The following is a 26,897-nucleotide window of genomic DNA, read 5'->3' on the forward strand; positions in this document are numbered from 1 at the left end:
ATACCTACCTGAACTCAGTGCAATGCTAAATGTAGAATATTTCAGTTAAGAGAACTGAACCACTTCAGAGGCTCTGGCGTAAAATAGAAAGGGGAAAAACAAGAATGTCTTTTAGCTCTTTAAAGAAGCAAATTTTAATGTTAAAAAAAAAATGAAGATCAAGATGTAAATCTAATGCCATTATAAAGGGCAACATACTGTACCAAAGATCCGAAATGCTGTCAAAAAACCAAAAAGCTTAGTTCAGTCATTGTTAGGCCTGACCCTGCAAGTGCTAATTACCTTCTGCCTTCAGCTGAGAGCGCATAGCGGTTGATAGGCACTTGGCATCTTGCAAAATCCTGGTTCCCTAGGCACACAGAACATGAAAGGGAGTGAGTAACATTTGGTAAATTGAAAGTATCAGCTTCTGGAAATATAATTTCCATCTTAGTCTGGTTTTGTTTGGTGAAGAGAACTCCTGACCTACGTGTACTCATGCTGATCTGCACATCCATGCCAAATCATTATAGAGGCATATAGTTTGACATAGTTAAAGATCCTTTTGATATTCTCAGTCAGCTCAATAGTCACGCATGATAGTTGTATAGTACAGAAAGTTGAATATCTCTATTAAAATATTTGTGCTTCAAAATGTCCACTTACCTGAACACAACTTCAAATGAGAAACTATTTATGAAATTATATATATTATGAGCAAATGTAGTTGAGGTAAAGTGGGAGAAGAGTTGAAAATAAGATTAGGTTTTCAGTGTTGAAACCGATTTCCATTGCAGGCAACGCTTACTTTTTCAAGTAGGATATACAACTCCGTGACAGGCCACTGGGAGGATTAGATTCCTTCTAGGAGAAGGAATTGTTAATGAATGTGCTACTGTAAAAAGGTCATTTCTCCACGGTTTTTACTAATGTTTGTGTGTGGATGTTTTAATTTTTATTTCTTCCTTCTATGTCCTCCTTGTCTATGTTATGTCTCATGACTGGATTGTCACTTGCGGTAGGTTTATTTTGCTATTTGGACGCACCTAGTCTAAAGCTCTGATACATACGGTCTTCTGACAGCTCTGGCTCCTCAGCTGAGATTTATATGTAGTAGCTTTGATACACACATCAAGAGGCTGAACTAAATTGATTGGGTATTTTTTTTTTGGCTGGGTATATATTTGTGGAGAGGCTAGTGGAAGGGGTGAAAGAAAAGAGGTTGTCATTCTTTTTGTAGTTAAAATATTAAGTCAAACTGTACTAGAAAGCTCAAGTTTAAAATTGATAGCCACGTAAAAATAACTTGCTAATTTTATTTCCTTTTTGTGTAAGTGACACAATATCAAAAGTAGATGAAAGCAATATGTATTTTTAATGTCTTAGTCCCTAAGTGTTGCTGAAATGATTGGTACCTCAGGAAACTTGCTGAGGGCTCTTGCATCATCTCAGTACATTGCCCATGCTTTAAGTTCTTAATGCTCCATACAAAACTCTTTTAAGTGGTCTTACTCCAGATTTCTGTTGGTGCAACTGAATGACAACTAGCACTGGTGTTTTTGTAAGATATTCCCATCACAATTTTTGTCTTTATACCTTTCCAGTCTCTGCCATGCCTCTAGTGGGTCCCACTGCTTTTTTCTTTAGGGAAAAACAAAAAGGCCCAAACACCCTGCTCCAGAGACACTCTAATAGTGCGAATTTATTGGGTCTGAATGTAATGCATTGGTACAACAGAACTCTTGCTTAAGCTCAGCCTGTGGGCTGAGGAAAGGAATAGACATAATCATTCCAGTCATAAACAGCGGCACTGAAAAATTACTAAAATTTAGCCCTATTGCTTGGAGAACAATTGTTGTGGTGGTCTGAACATTTTATTAGGTCACAAAGCATTTGCGGAGAAGATTTAATAGCTCCGTCCTTTCTCATTGCATCAGGCTGAAACACTGTCGCTAATGAAAGATTTTTGGCTTACAATGAATGTGTCTGTTAAGTGAAATAGGAGATTTGGGATCAGGTGTGTGTGTCGCACACTAGAGTATGAGAAGTATGTTCCTCACTCTGCCACTGACTTACTGTGGCCTTCAGTCAGCCACCTGGCTTCTCTGTATGTTCATTTTTCCTTTACACAGGCCTTCCTTTTATATCAGCATTATGTAGTAGCTAGTCAGGTTATTCTGATTAATGTTCATGTATTAATAGCAGTGAAATATCAGGGCATTATAAAGTTATATTATATTGAGAGCTGCAATTGCACCTAATCAAACTTCAATGTATGATAATTTTCTTAGACCACGATTTTAGCTCTTGAACAGTAAACACCCTTGCCTTCATGTAGTCAATATACTGAGGGAACAAGCTTTTTAGTGTTAGGTGCCCCCAAATTTTTCAAAGTAGTTTGTGTTACCCTGGCAGTATGAAGACGATAGCCAAAATGAAGTCAGTAAAATCCACACTGACATCCAGAGAGCCTGGATTTCACTCGAAGGAATGCAAGCCCTTATTGCCAGAAGTAATCCAAGAGAATGTTTTTGAAGGACAGGAGCTCTCTTGCTGGCAGTGGTCTTTCCTTCTGCGATGTTCACTCGTGTGATTGTTTTCCCAGTTGAATGCTAGAGAATAGTGAGTGTATTTATTCCACGATGCCACCTGTCTTGGTCTCGGCATGCCAGTTCCCATTTGTTGGCACCTTCAGCCCATGCTGATGTTAGTGCTCGCCATGATTTATCCACAGTGCAACGAGACATCCTGATTCACACTCGGAAAGACAGTATGTGCTGAAGAGCCGTTACAGTGCAGAAAATTAGTCAGAAACAATGGGAACAAGTCTTCCTTAGAAAACAAGGCAAATAACAATACTGTGGCAGTCAAAATTGTTTGAGTCTTATTTGTACATTAATTCAATGTCAAAGTTAACCAATCGTCCTGCTTTTTTCACCTGCCTCAGAAAGCAGCTTGCAGGGTGCATAAAACTTATTGGAAAATGTGAAAATAACATGTTTATGAAGATATAATATTATAGATGAGTGTTTGTGTTCTGCAGGGTTTCTGCAAAATTATTTTGTAACTGAGATTTATAGTAGAGTTCAGAACCCTGAAAATATGGAATCAACAGCTATAAGCCACAAGGCTGGGGCTTATTTCCATTCTGTCTTTTCCTCTCAGTCACTCCCAAGAAGACATGGGAACTTGCTTTGCATGCTTCCTGAATTTCTTTTTCCTCCGTTTTAAAAAAATATCCTGTAAAATAATTCATTACTTTTTCTGTAACCTGTTGTGCTGTTAACATGATATGAAGATATAGATCCTACTCATTTCCTTACATGTCTTGTTTCCTATAGTGAAGGTCATGCCACTGGAAGCTTCCATAGTCAAGGACATTTCTTTCTTGCATTCTCTTGATTAACAGACCAAATTTTGAATTCTTTATTCAAGACCAGAGTCTGCAGGTTCCTTATGAGTGGTATCTAGGAAGTGAGCAATTATTCACTAAACTAAGTGATCTGAATCACACTCTCGAGACATTTACCTGTATCCACTGATTATATGGAGACCTGTGCTCTTATACTAAGTGCCTGAAGTTAGTGGGTATGAATAACCTACGACAGGAACAGCAGTTCATATCAATGAGGTATACATTTCAAACTCTACTGGGAATATTTAATTGTTTACTTTTAAGCAAAGGCATTTTTTCTTTATGAAATGATGAATACGACATATGAATAGCAAAATAACCTTCAAGCATGAGAATGTCAGATACTTGATAAAGCCCCATTTAGAGGATGGTCAGAGGATGATCTTACCTCTTTTTAAGCATCTGAGCCAAAAGAACAGTTTTTTGCCAACTTTTTCTCCATACATCAATGCAGCATGCAATAAATCATGTCTGCCTGTATTTAGGTTAATTTTAACTGTTAAATAGATGTAGTCCTAATTATATAGTATGACAAATTTTTCAAACAGAAATAAATGTAATACTCAGAGTGGGCTTCCCATGTCAAGGAGCCAGCTTTGTCCCAAAGCGTGCTTCCCTCTGGCCCTCTGCCATTCGTTTGGGCAGGATGAAGAACAATTGATTGAGCAGCATGCACTGGCCAAGCAGCCTCAAGCTACCTCCTACTCACAGCCTGCTGTGAGTAGGCTACTCACAACCAAGCACTGCCATATGGGAAGTGGGGGCAGAGCACACTTGCGTACTTGTGAGAGCGCTCGCTTCTTTTTGTTCGTGCGCATGGGCCCTGCCTTCAAAGTAGAGCCCTGACCCACAGGGTGAACTTCCAAAATAGGCCCCCAGGCTGAGATTGGCTGCATCTTTTTTCAGCAAATAAGCCCAGGCTACAAGAAAAACAGGTAGATTTGGGGGTTTAACAGCTCCAACTTCAATGTACGTATTCATATTTTACATTTAACACCTCCAGCATTTTCTGTATTCTTCTATTGCACCAGAATAAGTTGATATTTTAGTACTCAAACAATTCAACAAGCTCTTAAGCTGAACATGATGACCTCATGTCATAGAGTTCCTAAAGAAAGCAAGCCTTTTGAATAATCCAGCAGACCATTTAAAACCTGGATAACAAGCAAGGAGGCAATGTCAAGGCATCGCCTGCTGAACACAGCAGGATCTTGCTCATTTTGTGTGTTGGTGTGGCCCACTGTTGGTGTGTGAGGCCAACACTCTTACAGCAGTAATGGCAAAGTGGATTTCACAATGACCAAAGCCTGGCTCAGCTACTGGAAACCCATGCGCAACATGCTCTTCAAATTAATTTACAGAGAGAATGCAGATGCTGAAAGAATGAAATGTTGCCTTGCCATCTGAGGGACTCTGATAGAGAATGTGCTACAAATGCAGGTTTTTCTGCTTTCTGATAGGGGATCAGCCAGGAATTTTTAAAAGCTTCGCTTTTCTCCTGGGATAAAAATTGACCAGGTCAGAATTATGGTGTTCTTGAATGTGAAAGAAACTGATAAGAGGTGCCACCACCATTAGTGGAAATTCAGCCATTCCCAGGTGTGGAGGAAAAATTGGCTTTCTGATAAATTCATTGTTGGACATGGCACAGAACATTCTCGTTACAAAATAATATTGTTTTCTTCCGTTCAGCTCAGCAGGCATTGCACAAGCCTGAGGACTGGGCATCATTCACACATGAAAAAAATATCCCCTTCACTATGTGAACAAAAGGAATGATTGATGGGACAGGCGGAGATGGAACTCGGGACAGTGGCGTGCACTGTGCAGCACATAAACGTACAGGCTGCAGACAGAGTTATGTTTTCTTTCCTAGCATCTCTCCTTCTTGCTTACTGGTAACTTGTTTCCTTAAAAGTGAAGCCATAGGCCACCCCATGAATGGAAGGAACCCTAAAAAGTCTGTTAATGAAGTGTTCCTTTACATACAGCGGTGAAAGACACTTTGCCTGCAGTTTTGAAAAGCTTGTGACATGAACTAGGCATTAGCAATGAGACAGGAAGATAACTGAGACTGGAATCAAAGTGTAAAATACACCTTCATGGGTCTTTGCTTGCTCCTGGTGACTCAGACATGATTGCAGTCTCTGCCTCGCTGTACAGGAGGCAAGGAGGTACAGTAGGTCCCCCAGCAGCTTTGTAACCTGATTCTCCTGCCAGTTTGCTTTCCTGGAGCTTCTGCACACATGGAATGTGGAGGCAACCAGCAGACCAACTGCGCTCAATCCCTTCCAGACCCCCCTGATTTCTACACGTGGTTTTGGGAGGGATTAAATGCAAGTGTTTGTAGAGCTGTTCTAAACCTCGGAATCTCTCTTGTGGTTTGTGGTGGATAGTAGTGGGGTACACCCAGTGACAAGGTGCAGAGCTTTTGGTGGAACTAAGCTGGAAGCAAGGGATGTTCACAGTTATCAGGAAGCAGTGTCACTGCCCAGAGGCTTTTGTCGCCTGCGGGGAATGGGAGAGGGGGGAAGCCCAGGAAATGTGAAAACCCACTGCAAGGTGTGGAGTTTGCAGAACTGCAATTACAAGCAGTTTTGGGTTTTCTTTCTTTTTTTAAGGCAAAAGGTGCAACTACAAAAAAAAAAAAAAATTGAAAATTAAGCATTTTCTTTAACAACCCAAAGGTAAAGAGGGGACTGTAAAACCAATCTTAATTATGTTACAGAAGTGAAGGAACAACCAGCAAATTGACCTGCGGATCCCAGATTGCTGTCACTTAGCCCTGTTTGTTGTAGGAACCACTACAGAGTAGATGAGCTTGCAAATTATTAACTAAATATGACACAGAAGAGAAAATCCTAATGTCATATATAGATTTATGTCTATACTCTCGGTTAGAACTAGTTACAGAGCTCATTCAAATAAGAATTACATGAGAGGTTGCTCAAAGATTAATTTTGTCATCAAGGTCTATGAAAACGTATGTTGTGTGGGCTCAGTTAAGGTCTTTGGCACAAAATAACTTTTCCCACTTGCTGATTTCTTAATGGTTGTACTGGATTAACACATTCTTTGTACATTTTGACACTTGCTTACATATAAACCTACATTTTTCAAATACTTACAAACATGTAGAGGATATAGAGGTTTCATTGTTGTGTGTTTCTGCATCTGTTACACATAAATGAAGAAACCACTTGAGTGAACTTCATAGTCAACCTAAATTAGAAAAAATAAATCTGATCTGCAGCACAATGTAATAATGCATTTTTATGTTGTGTATTCCACGTAAAAGGCATTTAAAATGTCATGGAGTTAAAATAAATATTAGAAAGGAAAGGCTTATATTCCTGTGCATCTAAATCCAGGCTTTGTGATCACAGTTGTGTCAGCTGAAGAGGCTTGAGGAAAAAGCTGGTTTATAATTAAAAATACTTTATTGTTTCTAAAGCCAATAAAATATAGCTGCTTATTTTAATTGATTGTAGCAGTACAACAGTAAGATCCAATAGAGTGTGATGTAGTGTGCTATGAATTGAGGGTTGCAGTGCTGTTTCATTAAATATTGATCTTTCAGAGAATCTCAATACAAAATAAAAATCCCTACGGGATGTTTCAAGTACTTTGAAGCAATCCAATTCTTCTTCCTCTTTAGAACTCAGCAGCTGCATCAAACATGAGAAACTTCTGTGCTTCCTTTGACTCAGCTTCTTCTTGAAGCATTGGCCTCTAGTTTGAAAGCAAATACCTCTCTTGATGGTAGAAACTATTATGTACAGACTGCTGTAGAGATAATAATTTGTCATTTCTTCCCTCTCCCCATGCCATGACCTTGGCCATATCTGAACACCATCTCATTCTTAGTGTCTCTTAGTGCTTCAGTGTTTTTGAGTCAAGGTCAAGAAGAATCATACAGCTCCTCAGCTCATTTAAGTAACATGCGATGTTTTCCATCTCTCCTGGGAAATGGCTTTCACTTTCCAATAGGCTTCTCATAACCTGTGGAGAAGAGTTTCCCAACCATGCAATTAATTAATTTCCTTGCAAGAGGGACATTAGCTTCCCATTATATTTTCCATAGTCATAGTAAGAATTTTTTTCACATTGAGTTACTCACAGCTCTGACATCTCCTGCATTGATCATCTATGCAGAAGGTTATATAATTTTTCTAGAGAATGTGGATATGTAACTATTGCCTTGACACAATAGTTAAAAATTCCCCATACCTGGAGATTAATATAGAAGGTTTTTCTTGCATGCTCCCTTTTATCCCTGAGGAATGGCTATAGGATAGTTCTTCTCAAACAAAATCCAGGTCAAAAGTAGTGGAACAGCAGAAAGTCCAGTGATTATTCCTGAAATGGTGATATACTGGAGCTGTTTAACATGCTTCTATGATGGAGTCCTGCGTTAGGGCAATAGAGAGATGATTCAGAGCAATAGTCTTGTAGTTAACATCCCACTCTGAGTTATTGCTTCCTGTTGTCTCCAGGGTCAGATAAATGTGGTTGCTTCGGTTGGATTGAGTCACATCTTTTTTTTTTCTTTTTTTCCCTTGATAACAAAACCTCAAGCTTATTTTTATTACCAACAAAAGCGAGGTGTTTGGCATAATCACATCACCCCATATCCTGAAAGTCCCATGTATGGCCATGCAGCGACTGTGCCTCAAACTGGCTTTGCTCCAACACCATCATCTTGCATTTGAACCTGTTGCTATTGGGAGTGTCATGCTTGTTGTTGTACTAACAAAAACGTTGTACTACAGCCAGGGAACTCACTAGCAATTTGGTGATTAAAATGTCTCAAAATAATTTTTATTTCGGGCAGTTCAGCCCTCCCAAATAGAAATTATTTAGTTCAAAAAGTATTTCTTTTCCAGCATCACAGGTGATTCTCATCCACTGTCAACCTTTCCCACTGATCTCACCCAGGTACATTGTAATTTATGTTCCTAGTGAAGAGTCCATCATTCACTAGCATTCAGATATTTAACACTAACCCGGCTCCTCAGCTTGCATAAATCAATGTTGTTGCATTGATTTCAATTGAGCTATGCCAGCTGAATTTCTAGCTTATTTCAAAAAGTAGAGAAATAATTGCTTAATGCTGTACAGTTTTGAGTCTGACCTTTTGAATTTAGAACTCGTTTCTGAAAAATAACATTTTCTACCTCAGAGATCAATCTTTCCTCTTTCCACACCCACGCAACTGTTGCATGGCCCCCACTGCCTTCACGGCTGAGTGAGAATGTTCATACTTTCACATTCTTTCTTTCACCACCCACCATCACCCGTGGGTATAGCTAATTTCCAGCCTTGCTGTCTCTTTAGATAGAGAGCTCCAGCTGCAACCTGTTGTTTATATATGCTGTAGGTTTCTTCAGAACACCTCACATTGTGAAAAAAAAAAAGAAAGAACATAACAAAATCTTGTTCTTGCACTTAATAGTCTGTTTCTGCAAACAGACGCTCTGTATAGAAGGAACTTTAATCCAGCTAGGGCTCTTATAGATAAACATACTCTTTACTATAACATACAAATAACAATTCTGGATGGATGCTCAATATTGATTCCTTGTTTTCACACTCTCAACTTTATTTTCATATTTTCCACAATTTTTCACTATTTATCTCATCACTTTTGCCCATTTTGCAGTTCTTACTCAGGTAAGAATCTGCTGGAATAAGATCTACACAGTTAGTTATGGTTCATATGGTTTAATAATTGTGTGAATTCCCTTTTCCACAGTGCAAATACTTCTGCTTTCTGGTACAGCAAAAAAAAAAAAAAAATATTACCTCGGTTAGTATTTTAATTATGTATAAAATCTAAGATAACTGCTATGTTCTTTAAAAATAGTAGGTTTTATGCAATAGACAAAGCTATAAGCAGTTCTGTGTTTCTTTATTTTTGTATTTCTTTCTAAGGAAACTAAAAACAACTTTCAATCAATTTGGTTCAGCCAAGCTTTGTAGCAAGAATGAATAAAAAGGAAGTTGGTCTCGGGAGGGAGGGAAAAGGAGAAACATGCACTTGCTAGTGGCATGGTGAAAACTTTGCATCCATATTCATTCTAAATAAACATGAAAAATGTTTGGCATATGATTGTAGGAAGAACTCATCCACAGCACATGCTCTTTGTCATAGTAATCCTAGAGAAACATGTTGCCGGTTGCAAACAATTCACAGCATGCACGACCAGGTTTGACATTGCCAAGATGTTCTTAAGTTGAATGAATGTATGACTTTGCTTATTTAATAGCATGTTTGCCTCCTTGTGCCTCTTTAAGAGCCAATGTGAGCCCAGAAGAATTTTTTTGGTATCAAGTTGATATTTTGTTTCTACTTTCAGGTTTTATAACAGTCTTTGCTTGTAATAGTCCAGGAAGCTTTCTTCCTACTTCCATTGCTTGCTTGCTGATTGATAACACCTTATGGAGCAACCTGAATAGTATAAATATATACGTAAACTGCATATTTGAATTTCTGCTGTCATGCTTGCTTTTAATGGCTTTAAAAAAGATTTGAGGACCATGTCTATTTTAAACTGGTATTTAAGAGTTTCCCTTATTTACGAGTATTACATTCCTTCTCTCTAGGCTCTTAAGGATGATGATGCTGAGACTGGACTGACTGATGGGGAAGAGAAAGAAGAACCCAAAGAAGTGGAGAAACTAGGGAAAATCCAGTATTCTTTGGATTATGACTTCCAGAACAATCAGGTTTGAAACAACCAACCTGTAACATTCCCCTTCTGTGTGTGCAAAGGGAGAATGAAGTAATACGTTTAGTTACGGTAGATAATTCTGAAATCCTCACTGCTTGCATGGAGTAAAGGGAGAAAGGAAGACTGAAGATTCATGACAGGGATACTACTGAATTGGTATTCAGTGTACTTGGAGTTTATATTACATCTTTAATCAAAATCGAAGACACAATTTTATCTAATGGTTATTAATAATTTATATTAAGGCGTCAACAATTAATGTCAACCCACATTGTATTATGGAGGTCTGCATGCAGACAGTAAAAGATAGCTTCAGCCTTCAGGTTCTTAAAATGTAAGCAAACAAAAGATGGGAGGAAAAAGAGAGGGACATAAAAGTAAGTTGATTAATTCTGAGTCTTTTAGCAAGTCGATAAGATTGCCAGGAGTAGCTTTTTTGCACTTCATCAAGCATCCACTTTGCCTTATTAACGAGCTGCAACAGTTTCTGTTGCCCTCCATGAAAGTACACGTACTAGCTAGGAAAATTTTAGTTTGGAGCAAAAGTTCAAATAAAAAAAGGTCTATCCCCCAAAATTCAGGAAAGCTGGACAAGAAGAGTCTCTCCAGTCAAGGACTGATACTCCTTCAGTACCCTACTCTGAAGCTGGTGAGACCAAACTTTGGCATACTTACCCAAGTTTTCAGTAGGAATAGACACCATAATGTGATGTAAATGTAGAATCAGGCTACTTAACAGGTTTGGCCACATCCTGAACTAGCTCATATTTAATTCCCCTCCCTGGCCTCTTGCTGTGGTTGGGATTACTTCTGTGAGTTACACAAATTCACAGCCTCACATTAAAACTCACTGTGCTTAACGTTGGACCAAAGTACACCAATACATCTGACTTCTTCACTTCTACTGCATGTCTTTCAGTGAACTTGAGAACACATATCCTGCATTTCATTTTTTGACAACTTCAGTCAAAACCACATCATTCTTCTTTATTTAGGGAAAGAAACGACTACTGAACTTAAATCTCTGTTAATTCCTATTCTTCATCTGAATTAACTTGCATATATACTTCTGATTTATTTTCACATTCAGATTCTTTATTTGATGCTATTCACAGAATGCAGTGCACTTGTTGCGAGACTAAGAAAATAAGAGAAATTAAGAAAAATTTCTATGTCAGCAGCAGGGTATTTACACACAGCTATGACTTTACATAATACACAATATTTCCCTGTTTTTTTAACTACTGACTACCAGTGCTTGTTTTTCAATGAAAGAGCCAAAAAAGAATTCTGAAGCCTTTCAAAAACCTGTGGTTAAAGGAGCTTTTCCTTGACTCCCAGAGCAAATTCCCTGGCCGTGTGATGAGTCACACTGATCCCCCTTGAAATCAGTGTGAAGCATTAGACCCTTCAGAAGCAGAAGATCTGAAGAGGGGGAAAGGCAAAGCTGCAAATGTGTTCTGACAAATGGATTTCAGTTTCTTTAGAATATGAAAACAAACTTTCCGTGTGAATTTTATTAAAGGAAATGTTGATTTTGTGAACTATATTTTACAAAGGGAAATAAGATGAGAGCAACAAATCTGTAAAAGTGTGTAGTATTTAATTAAGATAATAAATTATTTGAGTTCTGGATTCCTATTTTATTTTGCTGCTCTAAACTATGTTGCAACTCAGAATTTTTCAGAGAATAGATTATATAAAAGAGTGGAAGAGTGGACTAAGTTAGATTAGCAGAGCACAGTGGCCTGAAAATACAGACAAAAAATGTGGCTAATACATTGCACAGGGTTAAGAATGGAGACAAGATGACCAATGTGCTTTCCAGAGCATGATGCCTCAGTTCTAGAGAGAGAAATTTTAAAAGGGAATTGAATTACTTTTCCACTCTGTTAACTAAAGTCATAGGCTTGTTTTTTCACTCTTTGGTGTGACAGACTTGATGTAGATACTGAGCCTAGCTGGGTGTTTATGAACTGTTAGGCATCTAGAATAAGAATAAGACAGAAAAGGAGAAGTGTTTCTTACAGCTAAAGGAAAATGTTTCATGGAGCTTAAAGAGTCCTATAGGTGGGAAAGCATGCAGGCCATACTGTGAATTTAAAACTGGTAAAAATAAGTTGAACTTTGAGCAAACTCTCAGAAGCCAGAATCTTCTTTCCTAGATTGACTATATTGTTCTGTATTCCAGTTGTTAGAGCTTCTGTTTCCAATCTTAAACAATTCATCCATGAGAGAAGTAAATATATTGTGACTGAAGCACTGATTTAGAAGAATATATTCTCAGATTTCATTCCCAGTTCTTACTGTCTCATCTCCAGATTGACCTTGAAAAGTCACTTGAGTGTTCACCTTAGTTCTGTGTCTATGAAACAAGATTAAAAGTATTTTCTTTCTCTCAACTCCGTTATGCTGATGAGGGCTAATACAGGCTGGGATGTCTACATAGCATAATGTACCATAATGTAACATAACATAACATAACCCTTCATTTGTAATACTTAAAAAATGGCTAAGGCATTTACAAGTTTCAGATGTGCTTCAGTCTTATTTTTAAGTATGTAAGAGAAAGTAGGTTTTGTGTTTTGCAATGAGATTGTGAATTGTTATTAGGATTTAGTTACCAAAGATTAGTTTTCCTGGGGTATTTTTTGAAAATGCTGTCCTTAGTTTACTACCTAAACCCATTTGTGTACATAGCAAGAGATGGTAAATATAAGGAAGACTGCAAGATCCATTTGTTTTCAATAAAGTTCTGCCTGAGGATTTGCATTTGATATATCACCTTTTTGTGTTTGGTTTGGGGGAAGGTTGTGTGTTGGAGATATAGAATACAAATTTTGTAGTCAAAATTAGACATTCTTCTTTGTTTAATAATGTGACTTCTATTCATGGTGCCTAGCATGGAAAAATAATGCACAAGAGGAGAGAGCAATTGAAAGTTATTTGATTGCAGTCTTTAAAAAGATGAAGTCTGTATTTAGCTGTAATCAGCTGCCCTTTGAAAACCTCTCTTCTGCTTAAAAACAGCCTTTGTACAGTCTGCATCTGCCATAATTGGTTTTCTAAAGTCTATAGTGTTGCCTCATTTGCCTTCCTTGAAGTGGGAGGGGTAATAGTTTTTCATAGACCAGAAATAGAGTCTGCATGTGTATTTCTCTGTTACATTTTTTTTTATAAATATCTATTTGAAATTTCATTCTGCTGTTTTCCTTTTTTTTCAGCTTCTAGTTGGGATTATTCAAGCAGCTGAATTGCCTGCATTAGATATGGGTGGTACATCTGATCCCTATGTGAAAGTTTTCCTGCTGCCTGATAAGAAGAAGAAATATGAGACAAAAGTGCACAGAAAGACCCTTAACCCTGTTTTCAATGAGCAATTTACATTCAAGGTATTTTTTTCATAATTATTGAAACTTTTTTTATTTAACCACTGTGTATTTCACGCTTGCCTACAATGTTAAATGTCTTAGTTAATTGGTAACTGCAGCATAGTAATTTTTCATGTTGTAGAAAGCTTTGATATTCAGTCTTATGATGAAAATGGTATAACATAGGGTCAGATCTCAGTGGGTATAAAAGGCACAGTTTGATTTTAGGCACTTCAGTTATCCTGATGTATGACAAGCTGATCCATATTTTATGACTGGATAAAACTTACAAGAAAGTCACAAAACAGTGACAGTTTGACAAATGTCAGGTAAATTTCACTAGACCAGCATTTTCTTTAAATATCTTTCTAGTCTGATTTATGAATTTCAGTATACCATTTCTTCTCCCCTCAAAAATAAATTAAAACTCAAGGAAGGTAAATGGATGAAGGACAACATGGCAGATTAATCTTGCTAGAATTTGTCATAGCAATTCTTTCTCATGCTACTTTACATATGAAAAGAAATCATGTTTCGGGTTTAATAATACATGCATTAAATAAATGCAGCTAAGCCTTACGTTGCAATATTTAAGTTGTTCCAATAGCATCTATCAGTAGTGTTTTTCTAAAACTGTAGCTGTGCCTAAACCCCAGTTAAATACAGAAAAGGAATACTATACAGCATGTTTCAGAGAGCTTATCCTAATATACATTCCTCTGCTGTTACTTTAGGCCTTTCTCTCTATGCCCAATCTTGTAATGACAGCTGCGGATTGGAAACAGGAACAGTGAAAGACTCAGGCTATGTAATCATTCAATGAGAAAGATATCCCTGGAGGCCAGAACTACTACTGCATATATAAGCTTATATTTTCCCTTGAAGATGTTCATAAAAATAATCTTTTGTGGGGAGTTATTTTTTTCTTGAGCTTTCCTAAGAGAGTATTTAAAAGAAAACAGTTATAAATTACAGATTCTCATGCAGCTCACAAAAGAAAATAAAGAAACAGTAGTGCTATAATCTAAGATGAAGGCACAAATTATAAATCAGATCATGCACTCCTGGGCTATAATGTCCACTTGTTTTAAGTCACATGTTTAATATTCAAATTTTATGCTCTGAAAGTTGACTTTCCACGCAAGACCTGACCAAGTGTTTAGGTGCATCCCAGTAAGTTACTGACAATCCCCTGGATACTGTGGTCTGTACTCAAGAGAAAACCAATGGAGCATGCCAAGTACTGTCGTTGTTCTGAGGACTTCAAAAAAGGCAAGCGACCATTTAACTAGTGCTGCAGCTGTAATAAATAACTTCTATGGGAACCGCTGACACTATCTCATGTATTTGAGCAGAGTCTTACTTCTGTGAGTCACTTCAGGTGGTCCACAGCTTCTATTGGCATCCTTCCCATCCCTCTCTTTGGCAGAGCTGCCCACCAGGCAGCCCAGGCTCATTTTATTACCTTCTAGCAAGGCACAGCTCTGAGCTGCCTGCCTGCCTCCCAAAGAAGGGGCTAATGGGGATGAGGTGGGTTATGATTCTGCTTTATTGCGTCTTGAGCCTTGGACTTCATTCCTTCTCTTCTTCAGGTGGCTCCCTATGTTAGTCTCCTTTTAATTTGTTTCCCAGACATCCATGGTGCTCTTCCAGGGTTCAAGTGTTCGTCAGGCTCCAGCTGACTGAATTGTATACCCACACTGTGCTGCCAAAAAGAAACTGAGAAATCCTAGCTGGACTACACCAGTCTGGCAGAGAGAGGTGTTCCTCCCCAGGCTTAAAGTGGGAAGAGGGTTCAGGTCTGGGGAAGTGGCATGTCTGTGCCAGAAAAACACTCCTATGCATGTCCTTCTACCAAGGTCTCACCTGCATTAAGTCAAGAGGCTGAGTATCTCTAGCAGAGCAGAAGGCAGGGAGAAGGAGCAATCCTTCACAAGAGCCAAGGACATCCTTGGTTGACCTGAACAGAGCTGTAAGGTGAGGCTACTTTAGAGGTAATGAATGGAGGAAGCACAGCCACTAGGTCTTCTTTAAAAAGGAAAGTAGCTAAAATAAGCTTTACTGAGGTCAAGTTAATGATTTTTTTTAAAGTAAATAATGATAAGTACCGTTTTTTCATTCATTCCTAATGACCAGGATCCACGAAGTGCTATTGTAAATTGATAGAGAAAGAAACTTTAGAACATTTCTCTTCTCCTGTTTCTGAGGTTACATAAAAATAAAAGTAAAATTATGTAGAGTTTTGCCTTCCACATACATTTGCCTTCTATAGCTTTTTAGAAGTTACAGATAATTTACAGAATTAAAATAGATTTTGCTATAGTATTTACTACAATACACAACCCTGTACCCACTGAAACTATTGTACTCAGTAACGGAAACTGGAGCTTGCTCTCAACTTGAAAGGCTTCCTTTAAACGTTATATAATGTGTTATGAAAAAGGAAAACTACTCATGTTATTAGTAAGCATTTTAAAAAGCAAGCTGACGCGAAATCGTGACAAAAGACAACAGTCCTAGGATTTAAACAGACCAGAACATACAGCAGTTAACAAGGCCAATGATAACGCCACACTTTCATTCCTCTTTTTATATAGACAATTAATAGAGAAATGTTTACTGAAGCCCATGGAAACCATTTATACTTGCAGAATATATTCAAATTGGCCAAGTGTTCACTGTAAATCCAAACAATTCCTAAATCAGACCTCTCCAGATAGCCACTCAAGTGTAGCTTGCCTGAACTGCACATCTTCGTCTGAATATTGAAAACATGACTCATAAGCATCCTAACCCACAGCATCTGTCTAAAACACATCAGAACAGCTGGAGAATTAGTCAGAACTTGGCCTTCTGCCACCACAGTTTCTAGCTGTACACTGTGACTTAGAAAGCACCTTAGTGTCTACAGTGTGAAAGGTATAATAATGAAAAATCTGCTTTCATAAGTAATAGGTAGTGGTACTGTAAGAGAACTATTTAGTTCTAATTACCTTGTGTCAGATGCAGTAAGCCAGTTCTGTTTTTTTCATCAGTCTGGGAGCTACCCATTTCTGAGTGATGACAGTTGATTTATTGAGGGAAAGACACCGTTGTGTGAAAAGTTCATGTGTCTTCAGTGCAAATAATTGGGCTTCCTGTTTCAGTTTCATCACCCACAAAATGATTTGAAGTAGAATGAGAAAAGCCTGTGGAGTGATGAGTGAGCTGCCACGTTGTTCTATCGAGTGCCAGAGCCTGGTCTCAAAAAATACTGCGTCTGGTGACTCTGAAACAAATACACCTCATAATTTTTTCTGCAGTTCAATTTACCTGAGGTGACAGCTGATAAACCAAAGAAATAGATTTGCATTGTAGTGGACTGATCTTTATTGTCTCAGATATGGAGTTTGTCATTTTCTCTTCTTTGCAGGTGCCATACTCCGAGCTGGGTGGAAAAACTTTAGTGATGGCAGTTTATGACTTTGATCGTTTCTCCAAACATGATATCATTGGGGAATATAAGGTTGCGATGAACACAGTGGACTTCGGTCACGTCACTGAGGAGTGGAGGGACTTGCAAAGTGCAGAGAAGGAAGAGGTAAGAAAAATCAGACATTTTTTTTCCCCCAGGGCACTTTTATCCTCAGCTAGAGAAACAGTCAAACTGGCAACATTTTTTTTTGCCAAGACAGCTCCCATCTGTTATCAGCATTTCTCAGACTTACTTCGCCTGATAAATTTTTGATAAGCATCTTTTCCAATACTCATTGAATGGTACATTCTCCTTTGCTAATCCTATTTTCAATCTTTTTGATACTTTATGCAACATATTAAGAAAGTTTCCATGAGTTTGACTTTTTCTTGAATTGATGCAGTTTGGGTACATATAATTTGCATTTGAATTATAAGTGATGTGTGTTTAGGCTTCTTAGTGGCCCTAGTCATTCTCAATGTTTGCATCTCAAGGCGTCTTATTGTACATGAAGATAATGGTTTTCTTTGAAATACCTTACAGTTTTATTGAGCTGCTATGCAATAATATTTCATTGATTAGAATGATGCATTTGACAAAGACGTTGGAACTGCATCTTACTCAATCACCTTTTCTATTTTCCTCTCAGTGCCAGCATCCTGTGGGTTCGTTGTTTAGTAGGTGCAGTGCTACATATGCACAAGACACTTTTTGGAAATATTTCATGACTAAATTGTGCATCCTGTGAGGTTGTTCATACTGGCGCATCCACTTCTTTGCTTATTATAAGATCATTTTGTACTCAGTTTTACTTTTTTTTCCCTTTTGATTGCTAGATAATATCTACCCACTCATAATAGTCAGAGTGCACAGCATGCTTCAATTCTCTGGTGGGAGAAGGAATCTGCGTCCGAGTTCCTTGTCTCATTTAGCTAATAAGCTGCTTTGGATTCAAACCTTAGTTTCTGTAATTAAAGGGACAATCTCTGGATGAAATCTTTCCTTAACAGAAGTGATGAAAACTTGAATATTGGATTTAGACTGCAAGTTGTGAAAAATACAGCAGATGCTGAGCCATGCAGCCTTCTCAGGTTTTAAAAAATGGCAGATTTCAGTCTTGCCTTTTTGAGTGTTTGTTTTTAAAGACTATATTTTCAGATTACTTTCTACTACTGGTTATTGATTTGAAAGCAAGTGTTAAATTGAGACTAATTTGTGTGGCATTGTTTCATAGTGACAGCATTTACAGGGCTCTCTTATTGCATGTGACATTGGTACTCGTGCTGTATGGGACATTTTTCTTCCACTCTTACGCCCTGTTCCTTTTAGGCCTCAGCATATCAGAAAGCTAGAAGTGCAGAATCGGATGGTATTAATCTTTCTAAACTTTTTAAAGTATCGAATTGGACTTTTATTGCACTATTGTGTGTGATACCAGTTTCATGTTTTTCTATTTCAAAACACATAAAATATGCCAAATACTACAGAAAGAGGAATTTAAACTTTACCTTTTTAGTATAACTTTAAGCTTTTAGAACATAAACAATGATATCCCCATAAGCAGCTGGCAGATAACATTGTACAGGTTACTGTGGAGTTTCATCTGTCTTGTGGCATAGAACATTGCCTCTTGACTTTTCTAGCTCACGTCCACAGTAAGATCTGACTCAGTAGCTTGGTTACTTCATAAAGTTCATATCCTGCTAATACAAAACAATTATAACATTGCTTGAAATAGATACTGAACAGTGTGAACTACTTCCAAAAATGTGTTCTGGCTTGGGAAGAACTTTTTATTAAGACAGAAGGAGGTAATTAGAATAAATAATACTTAAGGGATTTGGATATTAGAAGAGTATTACAATAATTGAATAGTTTGCAGTAGAGGCAAAATCTAGGTTGTACCTTGTTTGTGCTTTCAGAGCCCAAGTGACGGATGTATATTTTTACATGTGTTTGTCATTTGTCTATGCAAACATATTTGCATGAGAGTAATGTTTGCTAGAAGAAACTAGCTTTTCTTAGTTTCCATTTGAGCCTCTGCCCTCATCTTTCAAATTTCAGGTACTATATATGCAGAAAAAAACATTGTTATTTTTGTAAAGTTTTTTGATAGGGCCTTTTTTGAGTGCATGGCTTTTTTATTTGTATTAAGCTAGGCAATATGATCCTGTGAAAACATTGTGAAAAACTGTGCTTACATCAACTCTCTAAATATTTTTTTCATAATACAGGAGGTCTCCTGTTTCATTTTTGCATTTCTGTGCTCATAAGCATGCAATGTATCCAATAAATATGGGAAAATACAATAACTTAGGATAGTTGGAGAATTTTGTTAATCTTAGTTTTCTATATACTAGTTGTAGCTTTTCTACAAAAGCTCCTGAGCTCACTGTAGAAATAAAATTGACCTCACAGAAACCAGTTACTCAAGATGTAGGTAAGCCAAGTTTATTTATTCCAAAAGTTCTCCACTTATTTTTGCTCTGTTATGGAACCTCTACTTCTGTCTTATATATGCTGGGCCTGATCCAGCCCAATCTGGAAAATAAATCTCTACCAAGAACCAAGAGAGTTACGTATGTCAGTAGTTTGGGAGCTGTGCTTCAGGTGAAATGTCATTCATATTTCCGTATTTTATTACTGCCAAGTACCTCATCATCTTTGATGTTCCAGCCCCTGCTCCGCAGCAAAGATGCCAAACTAATTCTAGTACATTTTCTGTGATAATAAATAGGGGATAGAGAAGGATGGGAGAGGTCCTAACTCCATAAACTGGTTATCAGCTGACACGGCAGATGTTGCAGAAATCACAGCAGATATAGCTGCGACCAAGAAGTACCCTGGCTTCAGAATTAGCAAATCTAGTACTGTGCATATAAAGGCTAATGTGATTTGCTTGGGCCAGATGTGTGGCAAGATGCTCGTATCTTGGTAGTGATCATGAACATGGTATTGCAGTCTGGCTTACTAATTGTAAGAAAACATGATAAAAATTGAATTAAAACCTAAGCAACTGGACTTCACCCAAAAACATATGACAAATATAATTCTATTACTGAAAAAAATCTTTTGTAGACTATTCTGCATGTTTTAATTGTGTAATTAATTTGTCCCTGAAAAGTACATCTGTATGTAGTCTGCAATATTTGAAGAATGACACGTTCATTTTGGTTTTTGCCCTTACAGCACTTGGGTAAGTTTGACAGTTCTTAACAACCTAGCACTAACTAGAATTCTAAATATGTTTGCCATTAAGTATCAGATGCCAAACGATTCCTAATGTTTTCATTATGACCCCAAAACAAGATGTATACCAAAGCACATCAGTGGCAATTGTCACTAGTAACTTTGAAAGAACCATCTAGGTGGCATCAGTCAAACTGAGTATAAAAATCTTCTTTTTCTTTTACTTTACATAGAATTCAGTTGATGCACAGAATATTCATCACTGAATATACAATTTAATTAACACTGCAATCATAGAGGGCAAAATCATTTTACAAGCGATTACTCTTCTTTTTACTCATAAAGATCCACTGTAATTTCTATCTTTTTTTCTAAACGGGCTTGAAATTGATGGCAGAGGATGAAGGTTAGATGAAATATTTGAAGCTCTACCTCTCATGGCCCAGCCATTTGAATGGCATCTCTCTGACACTGCATTCTCTTCTGGGAAAGGTCTTATTAATATATTTATGTTGGTGAAGCACTTTGAAGGTACAAGGCTTTATGTAAGCTTTTGTTATGACTATGAGAGAGCTTTGGGAATGTACAAGTCTGTACAATGACTGCTAAATAGTGGGGAGGCCACTACTAACGAGCTGCATACCTTGAATCCTTTTTCCCTGGCTGCTTTTAGCTCTGCTGTCCTCGTGAATTTATGGAGGTGATTTATGTAGCCGTCCTTCAGTCTTATATGACTGAGAGCATTGGAGGGAAGAGTAGTAGATACTGAAAGATTATTCACTTTTACCAAGTCTGACATAAAATGGTTTGGGCACAGAGTGTTAAAAAACAGATGATAGTTTACTCCTCTGTGTCATCTACCAGATGTCACTGCCATTAACTTTATCTGAGTACACACTGCATCCAGTGTCTGTTATCACTCCAGTACAGAAGTCCAGACAGACCTCTTCTTTGCTCACAGCAACATGAATCATACTGAGAGTCATCTTCTGCATACTTCAACTGATTTCCCTCCAGACATTTTGTTATATTGGCACTTAAACTGAAAACCTGTTCTAGCAAACATTCCAAGAAATTTTAGGGAATATAAGGAAGAGCAGAAACAATTCTTTCCCTTGAAAGCAATGGAGAAGCAGAGCATTTCTCCATGAGGAGAAGGATGTTCAACCTGCCAATATCCGCCACCAAGAGTTCTGCAGACCTCTTAGGACTGCCATCAGATAAGACTCCATGCATTATCTGATCAGGCATCCACCATGAATAGGTTATATGATGGATACATGCTTGTACCACAGTGGATTGTGATAGCTGTATTTTGCATGGAAATCTGCTGGAAAACACCAGCAAGACGGACAACAGCTTCTCTCTCCTACATGATGCACAATCCCAAGTAGGGGAGATGCTACAATACTGCCTTGCAACTGGGTGACGTGCAAGCGGTCTGCAGCTGCAGAGTGAAAGACCAGTTCTGTGAACCTTGACATGTGAGTTATTCATGCAGATTGTTCTTTCTTTCTTCTTCAAAAACTGAAAGTTGAAGGAAGGAGATTGAAAAGTGGGCCTGAAATAAATGTATTTAATACCTCAGTATGCTTCATAGAAGTTGGAGAGTGACAAAGTTAGTAAGCTGTCTAGCTTATTGAATCCTCAGCACTGAAACTTTTAGAGAGTTAAGAGGAAAGGACATTTTTACAAATGTCACTGTCACTGTAAAATCACAGCAGCAAATCACTATCATTTTCTGTTATATCAGAGATGGACAGGTGATCTAATAGACCTTTCCCATCTCTAATAATAACACTTAGTTCTTATACAGCTTTGCAGATGGCACAGTGCTTTGCAAAATAAAGTATCATTATCCCTATGGAGATTCTGTCAGAGTGTAAGACAAATTTTAAAATGTGAAATCTCCTTTATTTAGCTGCATATTATATTGGATCACTATGTTTTCTGCATGGTGTTCAAGTTTTCTCAAGTTCATTTCATCTTAGACTCAGCTAAGACTTTAAAATGTTAAATATGAGGATTTTTTTAATTTTCAGATTTTGTGGCAGTTACGTACAGTAAATGCAGAATGTTGAACATACATTCACTTAAGTCCAGAATATTGAACGTAAGTGCAGCAGCTGTCCTGCAGAGGAACTGAATTTGGTAGTGAGAAAGGGAACAAAACAGAGGTTCTTAATATGAAGGAGATGGATTAAGTTTGAGAAAAAGTGAGTTTGATTTGAAGTTCTTCAGCGGTTAATTAGTTGTTTTTCATCTTGAAATTGAAGATGTTGAAATGTTGCAATTTTAAAGGTAAAACCACATGACTCAGGTGGAGCAGTTATGGGGCTGTTTCAGGCTATTAGAATTACACGTTTATTTTTTCACCTTTCATAACTGCTGACAATCCCACTATATACCTTTGCTGAGTATTCTCTTTCTTAACTGCCCCTCTGGAAAAGACATCTACCTTAGGAGGTCAGAGGCATTCTTATAACAAAAAGAATGTAATTGCCTTACTTGAAATCAAAAGGGAACTTGTCGTGGTTCATCTCAGACTGTCTGGCTTTACAGATATTAAAAAGTACAGAGGACAGTAGAGAAGAAGAAGAAGTTCAGTAATAAATTCAGGCTCTTCTGGGGCCCTTCTGTTTCTGGACAGGATTCATTCTGAGATCAGAAAAACTTGTATTGCTTACTTGCCAAAAACATACTTAGTACCATTTGACTTTCAAGTGTGGAAGGGCATCTCGAGGTTAAACTGTTCTGACAAAGTAGATCCTACACTTGATGCTAAGCATCTAATGATACATACACAAAGTAATAATTCTAGATAAGGCATGTTCCTAAAGACCTTGTAAAAAGTGACAAGGAAGGAATAGTGGACAATTCCCTATCTCTGCCTCTTGAAGTTATTGTATGGTTTTTTATTGCTCAAGTATAGGATATTTTAAAGTGCTTAATAGTGGAGAGAGATCACACCAGCCAAGGAGTGGAAAAGCACTGGACTTGGATGTCAAACATACAATGGTATTTGGAAAGCAATGTTCTGAATCACATTTTCATGGGCTTTTGAGAAAGGTATTGAGAGGGACTGAGATCACCTTAAAGTTCTTTAAAAGGTCTAAGCAGAATTTTTATCACCTAAATGCTGGAAGGATTCCCCATGTACCTGCAAGTGATTCATTCAGATAGCTGGTGTATCAGTCATTAGCATGGGTTGAAGTATATTCCAAGGATAAGGTGCTAAAGCTACGAAGATATCTTTTGGATGGAAGTTGCGGAAGTAATTCCAGGGAATTCAGCCATAATTGCAGAGTACTCCAAGTTGTAAAGCTCTGCCAGCTGGGAGGGGTTGCAAATGCATCTGCAGAATCAAATGATTGCTATGAAAGAACCACAGAACATGTTGCATGTGAGATTTTCCTGCATTGTTCTCCACCCAGACTTTTATGTAGTTACTTATTTTTCTGACTACCAGCATCAGTGAATGTATTACCCAGAGGCAGAAATTGCATTTCTCACTGGAAGTGTAGGCAAAAGCTTTGCAATAGTCCAGGGTAATACCTTATTTTCTTTTCTCTCCTCCCTTTGCAAATCTACAGTGACAAAAATCATTATCTGATTGTGATTACAAACTAGAATCAGGAGCTAAGGGAAGCTGTAAGATGGCTGTATCAAAATCCTCCGTCATAAGTGTCATTCGACACAGAGATCTTCAGAGCAGAGATCGGCATTTTACCTGTCACAAGGAAACGGCAGCAGTCACAAAGAAGACAACAGCTTTTTCACTAAAAGGCTGAGGCGTAGTATGCCACTCCGGTCTCCTCACTGTGTCGTGCTCACTCCACGTAAAAGTAAAGGATCTTGGTTTCCAGCGGCATCAGAGAAAGATGTGTTTTTGAAAAGGTTAAAGACAAAGATTTAGGAATAGCGATCTCAGAAAGAAACAGATTCGTTATTTTCTTCATTTTTTTTTCCTCTGTCAGATCTTAAACACCAATTTAGACATGTCAGGGATTATGTAGTAAGCATTTAGCCCCTTTTCAGAGCCTGTTGTGTTTCGGTTTCATTCAACAATGAGCTTAACTGGCACTTTGCGTTGTACCTGTGACAGGAATTAGCACCAAATGCCCTTATTTTAGAGAAATCACACTTAGCATCTAGAATGTAATACTGTATTTTCAGTTTGTGGTATTAGGCTTTTATTGGTTTTATGCTAATATTTTTCAGATGTAGAGTACATGAATTTAGGATGTATTACCAGGTCTTACTTCTAGGCTAAATAGATGACAGACAGCGATAATTCATTCCTGCAGGTACCTGTTCGATTGTATCGTAAGTCAGCCTTCCACCAAAGGCTGGAGAAATTCCTTCCCTTGGCTGATGTGCTGTTGGCGTGTTACTGGTGTTGCAGCTGGGTGGCTTTAGTGCAATCAACCCTGTGCCTCTTTCCTTTTCTCCTCTGTGGCCTTCTGCAGCTTGCTCTGTGATTGTTATCGTCATAACTAGAGAAACACTCAGGACATGATGATTTAAATTAGACTCTAAAAACCTTTGGAATAGTAAAGCCTTTTTCTCTTGTTCATGTCTAATTCAGTCTGGGCAGGATGCTGTTGTACATAGTAATAACTTGCAGAAAAAGCCCTTTTCAAAGAATGTCTCTGTTTCTATGCTTTATGCATTCTTCCCTTGTAGGTTAATGGAGAACTGACATTTCCAGTTTGTAAGATCTTGCAGTCTACAACATACACATGGTTCTTTTTGAAGGACTGATTACGGCTAGTCTTTCACACAGATCAAAGCAAATATTATTATTCTTGAGTGGTCCTAGGTAACTACGTCATACGGAAGATTTAAAGAGATAAACAAGATAGGTGTAAATGCTTTTCTGTACCTTATCTGAGCATGAACATTTATAATGTTGGTGCTACACCGTTATTTTTTTTAACCTTTCTGTCATCTAGAATTCTAATAGTGAGGAATTTTACTCCAAGAGTGATGCCACTGTCTAAAGATCAAACCATTTCCCCTCTCTCTCTCTCCAGACTTTCACAGCACTGACCATACAAAAGGAGAAAATCGTAGAATGCTGACTGATCTCCCGGTTTTGTACTCTTTTAAGTTTTTTTTTTCTTTTTTAGCTTCTACCATCATTTTGTACAACTGAGTCAGTTAAGCTGCACTTTTTAGCCTCAACAGTCTAAAGTTGCTGTTGCTTTTTAGTATCTATGTTGACCAGAGATCAAACACCCGTGAATCACTCCACCTCCTCACTTCTCAACATATTCTCACTCTGTGTGTGCGTGTAAGACGTAGACCTGAGTATGGAGCAGAAATGCTTCTTTCTTTTCTAATGCATCTTCTGTGATGTCAGCTTTTGTGCAGAATTTAATAGTTTTGTGAGCAGCCTTTAATTGCATTGACCGGGACTTTTTGTTTCAGATGCCTGCCTGGCTGGCTCATGGATGGAGCAGTGCTGTAGTTGTTCTCTCCTTGCCACTGACAGAGTTTGCAGAGTAGGATTTTTTTTTCCATGGAGGGCTTGAGTGTGGTCACTGCCACAGAATTACTACTCCTGCTATCTGCTTAGAGCAGAACACGACTCACTTTGAACTACAATTGCCAATGTGCAGATGAAATTCATTTCTGATACCGTTTCTGAACCCAGATACTATCTGTATGTGTGTCTTGCTGGCCAAGCCCTAGATGAAGAGAAATACCTGAAACTGAACCTGACATGGAGGCCAAGATATTTTCTTTGAGCATTATGTCTGCAATTACAGTTCTAGAAATAGGGCCAAAGGCAGGAGTTTCCAAACTAACAGTGAGAAAGAGAGTTAAAAGTGGTGTGTTACTGTTGCTTGATCGGCTGGATGCATTCACCTACAACAGAAGAGAATTAGGAGTTATTGCTACTTCCACTGTCATTGATAATGGCAACTAAATTTGAGAACCCTTCTCTAGTGCCTTTTTCTACTTGTGACTGACCTTGAGTTCAAATCTCTTCTTCTTAGATAGAGACCTGCTATAAAATTCTGACCTAAGTCATTCCCTAGACAATTACCATTATGTGGGGTTTATAACTGCCTTTTGATGTCACCAGCATAGATCATGGCACTGAACCTTCTCAGTGGTATGGATGGCAGTGAGCACACAGTGCCTGAGCTTCCCATTAGATTTAACCAATTACCACCTTAACCAATTTTAGATGCTATTTAAATTGCTTCTGGTAATCTTCAGAGCTACTGGGTTGTCTGGAACCCAGTTATTTTACCTTTATTTTTCCATATCTTCTTCAGTAACTGAAAATTAACCAAAGGATCTCTGTTGGTGAATGGAGCTCAAGCTTCAAAACTGGCAGCAGGTCATTTTCATATGAGTGCCCTGAGGTCTGCAGCTGACATCCCCTGTCTGTTAATGCCCAGCCCAGAATTAGATAGCAGCAGATTATACTGAAAGTGTTTTTATTCATTCAGACTTTCATATTAATCAGTCAGGCTGAACATTAATTTTCTGTGATGTTTTAGAGCAGGCAGGTTTTCCAGGAGATGTGGGTCATTTGAATTAATTTTGATGACTCTAATTTTTTTGCCTGCGCTAATTGCACAGAAAATAGGTGCAACTGTTACAATTCTCTGACACAAAGTAAGAGCTGCAGTTCTTCCACAGCACAAGAGGGTAAACCATGTCCTGGGGTGCATCAAACACAGCATAAGCAGCCTGTCAAAAGAGGTGATCATCCCACTGTATTCAGCGTTGATGCA

General features: G+C 38.0%; 1 protein-coding gene across 4 annotated transcripts in view; it reads left to right on the forward strand.

The window, feature by feature from the left end:
- Positions 1 to 26,897, forward strand: part of SYT1 (synaptotagmin 1) — a 361,419-nt gene that overhangs the window by 266,473 nt on the left and 68,049 nt on the right. For 3 of the 4 annotated variants that reach the window (XM_086749733.1, XM_086749742.1, XM_086749750.1), the window contains exons 5-7: positions 10,001 to 10,123; positions 13,353 to 13,520; positions 16,912 to 17,079. In XM_086749733.1, coding sequence (XP_086605859.1) covers positions 10,001 to 10,123; positions 13,353 to 13,520; positions 16,912 to 17,079 — 459 coding nt within the window. The remainder of the gene's footprint in view (positions 1 to 10,000; positions 10,124 to 13,352; positions 13,521 to 16,911; positions 17,080 to 26,897) is intronic. The other variant, XM_086749757.1, reaches the window with a different exon arrangement.

This window comes from Chlamydotis macqueenii, chromosome 1 (assembly GCF_036417535.1).
Source record: "Chlamydotis macqueenii isolate bChlMac1 chromosome 1, bChlMac1.mat, whole genome shotgun sequence".
NCBI classification, from domain to species: Eukaryota; Metazoa; Chordata; class Aves; order Otidiformes; family Otididae; genus Chlamydotis; species Chlamydotis macqueenii.